We start from the raw sequence: 12,214 nt of genomic DNA on the forward strand, positions 1-12,214 counted from the left end.
CTCAGCAGGTCAGGCAGCATCTCAGGAGAGAAGGAATGGGCGACGTTTCGGGTCGAGACCCTTCTTCAGACTGAACCATACATACATGGATACATACATACATACATACATGGATATGGTACCATACATGGATACGATCAGTTCAAACTCCAGTACAATAGAAAGAACAAAGGGGAAGATACAGATTGCAGAATATAGATCTCAGCATTGTAACGTATCAGTTCCAGGGGCAAAGTCCAGTCTGCAATGGGGTAGAGGTGAATCGGACAGAACTCTAGCTTATGGAGCTCTAGTTCAGTAGCTCTGATAACAGAGGGGAATAAGCTGTTCTTGAGTCTGGTGCTGTGAACAGGTGCAGTACAAAGCACTGGTGAGGGATGGGAGATTAATAGACCTTGCAAAGATCACTGGCCTGAAATATTGAGTTTCTTTCTGTCGTTTCGTTGCTTGGGACCCTCATGGAATGATTCCTGCAATTTTGCTCTTGACAATCAAAGGGCACTTGAATGTGTTGAAGTTATTTGACCATCATTAAAATGGTTCGAGACCCTCCTCTTCCCCGCTTCCATCGGGACTGCCCTGGACATGAGTCCTTCTCTCCAGAGATGGAGTTTGCTGCCTGTACCACTGAGTTAATCCAGCATTTTGTGTCTGTCTTCGGTGTAAACCAGCATCTGCAGTTCCTTCCGACACTGGACATGACTGCATCCAGACTACAGAGAGTGGCCTCCTGATGATGATGGGTTTAAGGAAAAACCAGGGAGGGGGAAATACCAGGGAGCTCCAGAGTCCTGGGAATCTGCAACTGAATGAACAGACATCAATGTCAGAACGCCAGTGATACAAAAGACACCAGGGCTGGAGCATCATTAATAGACAATAGGTGCAGGAGGAGGCCACTCGGCCCTTCGAGCCTGCACCGCCATTCAATGTGATCATGGCTGATCATTCTCAATCAGTACCCCGTTCCTGCCTTCTCCCCATACCCCCTGACTCCGCTATCTTTAAGAGCTCTATCTAGCTCTCTCTTGAATGCATTCAGAGAATTGGCCTCCACTGCCTTCTGAGGCAGAGCATTCCGCAGATTCACAACTTTCTGACTGAAAAAGTTTTTCCTCTTCTCAGTTTTAAAAGGCCTGCCCCTTATTCTTAAACTGTGGCCCTTTGTTCTGGACTCCCCCAACATTGGGAACATGTTTCCTGCCTCTAACGTGTCCAACCCCTTAATAATCTTATACGTTTCGATAAGATCTCCTCTCATCCTTCTAAATTCCAGTGAAGTCGCTCCAGTCTTTCAATGGTATCAGATGGGAACATAACGACTTTTAAAAATTACATTATTGTTAGCCTGTAGTTTTTCCTACCATAGAATTAACTGAAGTCTAATCTCCATCGTTTTGGGAATGCAGGAATGTCAAATTGGGGGTGAAGCTTTGGTGGTCATAAGTGATAAGAGCAGAATTGGGCCATTCAGCCCATCAGGTCTACTTCGTCATTCAATCATGTCTGCTCTATCTCTCCCATATCCTAATATCCGTTGACGACTTTGGTCGCTGGCATCTTTAATCCATTTGCAATTGCGTTATCCCTTGGGTTAAGGATGCCATTGTTTCACATTCGTGTGATCTGCTCAATGAAGGGTCTCGACCGGAAACGTCACCCATTCCTTCTCTCCCGAGATGCTGCCTGACCTGCTGAGTTACTCCAGCATTTTGTGAATAAATCGATTTGTACCAGCATCTGCAGTTATTTTCTTATATGAGACTTAATCCCACATCTGTAACTGAATTGCCATCAGAATTCGTCCCTCAAATTAGGGTGAAGATAGACACAAAAAACTCAGCAGGTCAGGCAGCATCTCTGGAGAAAAGGAATAGGTGACGTTTCGGGTCGAGACCCTTCTTCAGACTGAGAGTCGGGGACAGGGAAATGAGAGGTATAGACAGTGATGTAGAGAGATATGGAACAAATGAATGAAAGAAGTGACAATGATAAAGGAAATAGGCCATTGTTAGCTGTTTGTTGAGCCTCATTGAACTCAAAGCAAAATCCCTTCAAATTAGGATAATTTGGAGGTGTAATGATATATTTTGTGTGTTCCATGTATTTTGTGTTTTATGGCTGTTGGCTGATCAATTTCCCTCCTGGGATGAATAATAGACAATAGGTGCAGGAGGAGGCCATTCGGCCCTTCGAGCCAGCACCGCCATTCAATGTGATCATGGCTGATCATTCTCAATCAGTGCCCCGTTCCTGCCTTCTCCCCGTACCCCCTGACTCCGCTATCCTTAAGAGCTCTATCTAGAATAAAGTTCTATCATATTGTATATTGATATCTGCTGCAGGGACTGAAAGCAATGGTCAACTTTCTTTTAATTTGATGACAAATGGATCACAAAGTCTCTAACAAAGAAGGGTCTTGACCAGTTTTCACCTATTCCTTTTCTCCAGAGATGCTGAATAACTCCAGTTTTTATGTGTATCTTTGGTTTGAAACAGCATCTGCAGTTGCTCCCAACATCTCTCACTACCTTCTGTGGCAATGGTCTGACCAGCTCTCTTTCTGCCTCTTTGCACAGAACTTCCTCGTTCGTCTGGTTTTCCCAAGTCCCAACTCTTGTTTCTGACTTTTCGTAAATAGCGAGTTTGGTCGGAGTGATTTATCCATCCGCCAATTAGTCGACATGATGGTGGCGCAGCGGTAGAGTTGTTGCCTTACAGCACCAGAGACCCTAGTTCGATCCCGACTACGGGTGCCGTCTGTACGGAGTTTGTACGTTCTCCCGTGGGTTTCCTCCGAGATTCTTCGATTTCCTCTCGCGCTCCAAAGACGTACAAGTTTGAGGGTTAATCGGCTTGGTATAAAAATGTAAATTGTCCCTAGTGTGTGTGTAGGATAGTGTTAATGTGCAGGTCGGTGCTGACTCGGTGGGCCGAAAGACCTGTGTCTAAACTAAACTAAACCTATTTCCTTAAATCCTCCTTTCATGTTTATTGAAATCCCGAAGATCTGGCAAATGTTATGAACAATGTAATGTAAATATAAATCTGGTTCGTTCTACGCTGAAAACTTGTAGCAACTTTGTGTTAAGTGTGCCTCCTCCAGGATGCGACTTGACATTGCTGCATTCCTGAGGCATGAATATTAGATTCTAGTTAATGCAACAAGCAGAAAACCTACAGGATAACAATAGTAGTTAGCCCAGAGGAGGTGAATCGAGGACCAGGGGACATAGGTTTAAGGTGAAGGGGAAAAGATTCAATAGGAATCTGAGAGGCGACTTTTTCACGCGAAGGGTGGTGGGTGTATGGAACAAGCTGCCAGAGGAGGTAGTTGAGGCAGGGACTATCCCAATATTTAAGAAATAGTTAGACAGCTACATGGGTAGGACAGGTTTGAGGGATAAGGACCAAACACGGGCAGGTAGGATTAGTGTAGCTGGGACATGTTGGCTGGTGTGGGCAAGTTGGGCCGAAGGGCTTGTTTCCACACTGTATCACTCTATGACTCTAAGCTTAATAAGTCATTGGCGTGTCTCCATCTGATATTAATGGCCCTTCATTGCTAGTGTCCTTCGTATCTCTAATTCTGCTCCTGGAACTTATGGACACGAGCACCCACTCAGTCTCACGGAGAACGTGCAATCTCCACATGGACAGCAGCTGAGGTCAGGATTGAACCCGGTTCCCTGCCGCGTGTGGCCGCACCTACACCAGCTGCACTACCGCACTGTCCTCCATGTTTGTGTCGGGACTGTTCGTAGAAAGCCCCTCAATGCCTGTAGATGTAACTGTAAATATCAACCTGTTGAAGCCTCTGAATAGTGCCGTTATGGTTTTTTTCTCTCTCCTATATCTCTCGCCAATTGCACAAGATGGATGCAAAGCTCAGTGCTAGAGTAACTCATTAAGGGGTTATTAAGGGGTTGGACACGTAAGAGGCAGGAAACATATTCCCAATGTTGGGGGAGTCCAGAACAAGGGGCCACAGTTTAAGAATAAGGGGTAGGCCATTTAGAACTGAGATGAGGAAAAACTTTTTCAGTCGGAGAGTTGTGAATCTGTGGAATTCTCTGCCTCAGAAGGCAGTGGAGGCCAATTCTCCGAATGCATTCAAGAGAGAGCTGGATAGAGCTCTTAAGGATAGCGGAGTCAGGGGGTATGGGGAGAAGGCAGGAACGGGGTACTGATTGAGAATGATCAGCCATGATCACATTGAATGGTGGTGCTGGCTCGAAGGGCCGAATGGCCTCCTCCTGCACCTATTGTCTATTGTCAACAGGTCAGGCAGGATCTCAGAAGGAAATGACAGCATCTCAGAAGGGGTGGCTAGTCAAGTCAAGTCAATTTTATTTGTATAGCACATTTAAACACAACCCACGTTGACCAAAGTGCTGTACGTCAGTTCAGGTACTAAAAATTAACATACAATGGCACACAAACCTAACGACACATACATAAACAGTCTACAGCGCCCCCTCAGAGGGCCTCAAACGCTAGGGAATAGAAATAGGTTTTGAGCCTGGACTTAAAGGAGTCTATGGAGGGGGCCATTCTGATGGGGAGAGGGATGTTGTTCTACAGTCTAGGTGTTGCTCGACAATGTTTTGGTCGCAAACCCTTCTTTAGACTGAGGTATTTATTCACAAAATGCTGGAGTAACTCAGCAGGTCAGGCAGCATCTCAGGAGAGAAGGAATGGGTGATGTTTCGGGTCGAGACCATTCTACAGACTGAAGAAGGGTCTCGACCCGAAACCTCACCCATTCCTTCTCTCCCGAGATGCTGCCTGACCTGCTGAGTTACTACAGCATTTTGTGAATAAACACCTTCGATTTGTACCAGCATCTGCAGTTATTTTCTTATACTTCTTTAGACTGAGATCAATGGTTCTATTAACTGTATTTGCCTTCAAAGACTGTCTAATCTTATCTGCCTATTATTAATGAACTACTATGTTCACTTCCCTATGTTCTTTAAATCCCTGTAAAGCGTCTTTGAGTGTATGAAAAGCGCTATATAAATGTAATACATTATTATTATTATTATTACTATCTATTGCGTGCTAACCTCTTTGTCTGTCTATCTAACCCTTGGACTATCCTTGATCGGACTTTGCTGGCTTTGCCTTGCACTCACTAAACGTTACTCCTTTATCATTTATCTGTACATGGTTATGGTTTGAATGTAATCGTGTGTTGTCTTTCCGCTGGCTGGTCAGCGCGCAGCAGCAGCTTTTCACTGTACCTCAGTGCACGTGACAATAGACTGAACTGAAACTAACTGCTGATGGTACTTGATCGGAATGCTTCGCAAGCACCCGGGAAGAGATTGCGTTCTGTGTCGGCAGGTATTTTAATCTGGGTCTGGTTCTCTGTTTCCAGTCCAGCCGGGTTCCTGGAGGGCGACTGTCATCGAGGGATTGCCGCCGCTGTGTTTGGAGTGCTTGTCTGTTCTGTGTGTTCTGTGGTCATTGACAGCATCCCCCTGCCCTTTGGCCTGGAGTACTCCAAGGAGACCAAAGGTAAGTGGACAAAATTGTTCTCTTCCCCCCCCCCCCCCCCCCCCCCCCCCACAAATCCAAAAACACCTTAGGCTTGTATACACTGGAATTTAGAAGGATGAGAGGAGATCTTATCGAAACGTATAAGATTATTAAGGGGTTGGACACGTTAGAGGCAGGAAACATGTCCCCAATGTTGGGGGAGTCAATGTTGGGGGAGTCCAGAACAAGGGGCCACAGTTTAAGAATAAGGGGCAGGCCATTTAGAACTGAGATGAGGAAAAACTTTTTCAGTCAGAGAGTTGTGAATCTGTGGAATTTTCTGCCTCAGAAGGCAGTGGAGGTCAATTCTCTGAATGCATTCAAGAGAGAGCTGGATAGAGCTCTTAAGGATAGCGGAGTCAGGGGGTATGAGGAGAAGGGGTACTGATTGAGAATGATCAGCCATGATCGCATTGAATGGCGGTGCTGGCTCAAAGGGCCGAATGGCCTCCTCCTGCACCTATTGTCTATTGGACCGAAGGTGATGAAGATAGACTCAAAAACCTGGAGTAACTCAGTGTGGGTCACACAGCATCTCTGGAGAAAAGGACTAGTTGGTGTTTCGGGTCGAGACCCCTCTTCACACTGATATTAGTTTCAGTTTAGACATACGACGTGGAAACGGGTCAATTTGGCTCACCGAGTCCATGCCAACCATTGCTCACCCATTCACATGGACAAAAGGACTAGGTGACGTTTCGGGTCGAGGCCCTTTTCAAGACTGAGAGTCAAAGGAAACAAGATTGTGACTTCAGTGACACTCTTCCCAAGTTTATGAATGAAAGAATACTTTATTGTCGTATGTGCCGAGTCACGGCGTAATTCTTTGCATGCAGACCCAAGGTATACAAATAGTTGCCACATAAAGGGTGCCGACAAAGGTACAAAGTATCTCGCACCAGATCCTTCTTTGTGCCCCCCTCACGCCGGGTCCTCCATTGTTAAGAGGTGTTGAGTGCGGCAATGAGTCATTAACTGAGTCATTGTTTCGCTTTGTTTAGAGATACAGCACGGAAACAGGCCCTTCTGCCCACCGAGCCCGCACCGACCAGCGATCCCCGCACACTAACAATATCCTACACAAACTAGGGACCGTTTACATTTATACCAAGCCAATTAACCTACAAACCTGTACGTCTTTGGAGTGTGGGAGGAAACCGAAGATCTCGGAGAAAACCCACGCAGGTCACAGGGAGAACGTACAAACTCCGTACGGACAGCACCCGTAGTCGGGATCGAACCCGGGTCTCTGGCGCTGTGAGGCAGGAGCTCTATCGCTAGGCCACCGTGCCGCCCTAATTCTGAAATTAAAAAACTAGCCGATGAGTTGAAATATCTTTTCTCACCCCACAGATGCTGCCTGACTTCCTGAGTATTTCCAACATTTTGGTTTTATTTTGGGTTGAGTGGTGCCAAAATAACTTGGCTCAGATCCTGACCGATCTTTTACTGACCCATGTGGACTAATTGCACATTCCACCTTTATGAGATGACTAGTGAATGGAATTTTAAGATTGTAACCTAACAGTTTCTTTAATTGCAATCTAATGCAGAAAGGTAATTCGAGTATCATATCATATCATATATATACAGCGCAGAAACAGGCCTTTTCGGCCCACCAAGTCCACGCCGCCCAGCGATCCCCGTACATTAACACTATCCTACACCCACTAGGGACAATTTTTACATTTACCCAGCCAATTAACCTACAAACCTGTACGTCTTTGGAGTGTGGGAGGAAACCGAAGATCTTGGAGAAAACCCACGCAGGTCACGGGGAGAACGTACAAACTCCTTACAGTGCAGCACCCGTAGTCAGGATCGAACCTGAGTCTCCGGCGCTGCATTCGCTGTAAAGCAGTGACAATAAAAGACCTTTGAAATCCAGTCCTTCCATCATTAATATCAACTTTCCAGCTGCTAATAGTTATTCTGATTCTCACCATTTCAGTATTATTCCGTACAATGTTTGTACTTTGAGAAACACAGTACGATGTTTAATTTAAACTGGGTTGGACTGTATGTTATTTATCTCTTGATAACGCGTTCTTCTGTATCACAAAGGCCAAACTATCATTTCTAATAAGGATACAGTAATTTAGTGGCCATTCCCCAGATACTTGGGGTGGCGCGGTGACGCAGCGTAGAGTTGTGCCTTACACTGAATGCTGTAGGCACGGGTTCGATCCTGACTACGGGCGCCGTCTGTACGGAGTTTGTACGTTCTCCCCGTGACCTGTGTGGGTTTTCTCCGAGATCTTCGGTTTCCTCCCACGCTCCAAAGACGTACAGGTTTGTAGATTGATTGGCTTGGTAAATGTAAAAAATTGTCCCTAGTGGGTGTAGGATAGTGTTAATATGTGCGGGGATCGCTGGGCGGCGCGGACCCGGTGGGCCCAAAAGGCCTGTTTCCGCGCTGTATCTCTAAACTAAACTAAATAAGAAAAATAGTTTGTTATAATTTTAATATAAACAGCATGGAAGTCCCCCTGCAGGACCTATACATCAGGAGGTGCAGATCCAGAGCCAACAACATTATGGGGGACCCCTACCACCCCAGCAACAGACTGTTCCAGCTGCTACGGTCAGGCAAACGCCTCCGCTGTCACGCTGTGAAAACAGAGAGGATGAGACGGAGTTTCTTCCCACAGGCCATCAGGACTGTTAACTATTATAACTCCAGGGACTAAATTTTCTTTTCTGTATTAATTTAAATTTATATGCTGTAATTGTAACTTTTTTTGTGCACAATCCGCAGGCATTGCCACTTTCATTTCACTGCACATCGTGTGTGTGTGTGTGTGTGTGTGACAAATAAACTTGACTTGACTTGATAGACACAAACAGCTGGGGTAACTCAGCGGGCCAGACTGGGAAAAGGAATGGGTGACTTTCGGGTCAAGAGCCTTCTTCAGACTGAAGGGTCTCGCTCGACCTGTTCTTGTTGTAACCTGCTGTTGTAGCCATGCTTCTGCCCTGTCTTATTCCTCCCCACAGAGTACTGGAAGATCGTGGCATTGCTCTACTACCCTGCCCTGTACTATCCCCTCCTCGCATGTGCGACGGTCAAAAACAAAGTGGGTTACCTGCTTGGAAGCCTGTTGTCCTGGCTACACTGTGGAGTGCTCATCTGGCAGAAAGTTGAATGCCCCTTATCGAGAGAGGTAATTATTTCTGCTTAGGCAACAGCCTTAAGTTTTAATCTGAGATTACATTCTGTCCTTGAGAACCGTGTAAACAGTATCACTATTGTGGCAGCTTGAAGTGATTTGTATTAAAACCGGGACAATGGTCCTTTTTTTTGCCTTGTTATCTGAAGAGCTAGCTTGTTTGGCTTCGGTGCTGAGAACCATTCCGAGATCTCTCCATTCTCCTGCTTTGACTTGGTTTCCACAAAGCACAAATTGTGAGCAATTTTGGGCACCGTATCTGAGGCAGGATGTTGCTGGCTCTGCAGGGTCCAGAGGAGGTTTCACAAGAATGATGTAGGAAGGAACTGCAGGTGCTGGTTTAAACCAAAGGCGGGCACAAAAAAGCTGGAGTAACTCAGCGGGACAGGCAGCATCTCTGAAGAGAAGGAACGGGTGACGTTTCAAGTCAACAACCTTCTTCAGAGCCTTTTACAAGAATGATCCGAGGAGTGAGTAGGTTAACATGATGAGCGTTTGAGTATAGGCACTGGGCCTGTACTCAATACACAATAGACAATAGGTGCAGGAGTAGGCCATTCAGCCCTTCGAGCCTGCACCGCCATTCAATGCGATCATGGCTGATCACTCTTAATCAGTACCCCGTTCCTGCCTTCTCCCCATACCCCCTCACTCCGCTATCCTTAAGAGCTCTATCCAGCTCTCTCTTGAAAGCCTCCAACGAACTGGCCTCCACTGCCTTCTGAGGCAGAGAATTCCACACCTTCACCACTCTCTGACTGAAAACGTTCTTCCTCATCTCCGTTCTAAATGGCCTACCCCTTATTCTTAAACTGTGGCCCCTTGTTCTGGACTCCCCCAACATTGGGAACATGTTTCCTGCCTCTAATGTGTCCAATCCCCTAATTATCTTATATGTTTCAATATGATCCCCCCTCATCCTTCTAAATTCCAGTGTATACAAGCCTAATTGCTCCAGCCTTTCAACATACGGCAGTCCCGCCATTCCGGGAATTAACCTAGTGAACCTACGCTGCACGCCCTCAATAGCAAGAATATCCTTCCTCAAATTTGGAGACCAAAACTGCACACAGTACTCCAGGTGCGGTCTCACCAGGGCCCGGTACAACTGCAGAAGGACCTCTTTGCTCCTATACTCAACTCCTCTTGTTACGAAGGCCAACATTCCATTGGCTTTCTTCACTGCCTGCTGTACCTGCATGCTTCCTTTCAGTGACTGATGCACTAGGACACCCAGATCTCGTTGAACATCCCCTCTTCCTAACTTGACACCATTCAGATAATAATCTGCCTTTCTATTCTTACTTCCAAAGTGAATAACCTCACACTTATCTACATTAAACTGCATATGCCATGTATCCGCCCACTCACACAACCTGTCCAAGTCACCCTGCAGCCTTATTGTATCTTCCTCACAATTCACACTACCCCCCAGCTTAGTATCATCTGCAAATTTGCTAATGGGCAATACTCGCTGGAGTTTAGAAGAATGAGGGGGGACCTCATTGAAACTTACAGAATAGTGAAAGGCACAGATAGAGTGGATGTGGAGAAGATGTTTCCACTAGTGGGAGAGTCTAGGACCAGAGGTCATAGCCTCAGAATTAAAGGACGTTCCTTTAGGAAGGAGATTAGGAGGAATTTCTTTAGTCAGAGGGTGGTGAACCTGTGGAATTCTTTGCCACAGAAGGCTGTGGAGGCCAAGTCAGTGGATATATTTAAGGCAGAGATGGATAGATTCTTGATTAGTGTGGTGTGTCCGTGGCTATGGGGAGAAGGCAGGAGAATGGGGTTAGGAGGGAGAGATAGATCAGCCATGATTGAATGGCGGGGTAGACGATGGGGCAGAATGGCCTAATTCTGCTCCTATCACTTATGACTTTAAAAAGTAGCGAGGAAAATGGCAGGATCCAGTTGTTTGTTGAATGTTAAAACGAATTAAAATATTTAAACTCTTGCCTTGTTTTGCAATCCAGCGATACAAGTACTATACCCTGCTGAGAAGCCTCCCACAGCTCCTCTGTCTGGCGTTTCTAAGTGTCGTTTACCCTGTTTTGTTACTGAGGAACGGTGAGACGTCGGGGAATTCGACTTTGCATTGGGTAAGTGACAGCAATTCATTGAGGGTCATGTGAGATTGGTTGGAGACTTGACGTCTAAGGGTGTAGGAAGGAACTGCAGGTGCTGGTTTAAACTGCAGATAGACACAAAAAGCTGGAGTAACTCAGCGGGTCAGACGGCATATCTGGAGAAAAGGAATAGGTGATGTTTCGAGTCGAGACCCTTCTTCAAAATATAAGAAAATAACTGCAGATGCTGGTACAAATCGAAGGTATTTATTCACAAAATGCTGGAGTAGCTCAGCGGGTCAGGCAGCATCTCAGGAGAGAAGGAATGGGTGACATTTCGGGTCGAGACCCTTCTTCAGACTGATGTCAGGGGGGCGGGACAAAGGAAGGACATAGGTGGAGACAGGAAGATAGAGGGAGATCTGGGAAGGAGGAGGGGAAGAGAGGGACAGAGGAACTATCTAAAGTTGGAGAAGTCGATGTTCATACCACTGGGCTGCAAGCTGCCCAGGCGAAATATGAGGTGCTGTTCCTCCAATTTCCGGTGGGCCTCACTATGGCACTGGAGGAGGCCCATGACAGAAAGGTCAGACTGGGAGTGGGAGGGGGAGTTGAAGTGCTCGGCCACCGGGAGATCAGTTTGGTCAATGCGGACCGAGCGCAGGTGTTGAGCGAAGCGATCGCCGAGCCTGCGCTTGGTTTCGCCGATGTAAATAAGTTGACATCTAGAGCAGCGGATGCAATAGATGAGGTTGGAGGAGGTGCAGGTGAACCTTTGTCTCACCTGGAAAGACTGTTTGGGTCCTTGCATGGAGTTGAGGGGGGAGGTTCTTCAGAATGGTTAGGGATAAGGCAAACAAGAGATATAGATGATGTCGAGAGATAAAGAACAATGAATAAAAGATAAGCAAAAAAATAACAATGATAAAGGAAATAGGCCATTGTTAGCTGTTTGCAGGGTGACAACGAGAAGCTGGTGCGACTTGGGTGGGGGAGGGATAGAGAGAGAGAGGGAATGCCGCTTGAGCTGTAAGCTGCCCAAGTGAAATATGAGATGCTGTTCCTCCAATTTGCCTTTATCCTCACTCTGACAATGGAGGAGACCCAGGACAGGAAGGTCTGTGTTGGAATGGGAAGGAGTCGGGGGAAACAAGATTATGACTTCAATGACACTCTCAACAAGACTATGAATGAATGAATACTTTATTGTCCCATGTGAGAAGTCATAGTGAAATTCTTTATTTGCATTCCCAAGGTATGCAAATAGTCACCACACAAAGGGCGCAGGCAAACCAACAATGCAAAACGTCACCTATTCCTTATCTCCAGAGATGCTGTCTGACCCGCTGAGTTACTCCAGCCTTTTGTGTCTAACTTCAAAGGGTGATCTGATGGGGCCAACCCAGAAATGTGATTAATTTAAACAAAATA

At 46.2% G+C, this 12,214-nt stretch overlaps 1 protein-coding gene across 2 annotated transcripts in view; it reads left to right on the forward strand.

The window, feature by feature from the left end:
* stra6 (signaling receptor and transporter of retinol STRA6) overlaps positions 1 to 12,214 on the forward strand; it is a 50,542-nt gene that overhangs the window by 14,583 nt on the left and 23,745 nt on the right. For both annotated transcript variants that reach the window (XM_078429941.1, XM_078429940.1), the window contains 3 exons: positions 5,384 to 5,523; positions 8,542 to 8,708; positions 10,691 to 10,816. In XM_078429941.1, coding sequence (XP_078286067.1) covers positions 5,384 to 5,523; positions 8,542 to 8,708; positions 10,691 to 10,816 — 433 coding nt within the window. The remainder of the gene's footprint in view (positions 1 to 5,383; positions 5,524 to 8,541; positions 8,709 to 10,690; positions 10,817 to 12,214) is intronic.

The sequence above is a fragment of the Rhinoraja longicauda genome, chromosome 38, assembly GCF_053455715.1.
Source record: "Rhinoraja longicauda isolate Sanriku21f chromosome 38, sRhiLon1.1, whole genome shotgun sequence".
Taxonomy (NCBI): Eukaryota; Metazoa; Chordata; class Chondrichthyes; order Rajiformes; family Arhynchobatidae; genus Rhinoraja; species Rhinoraja longicauda.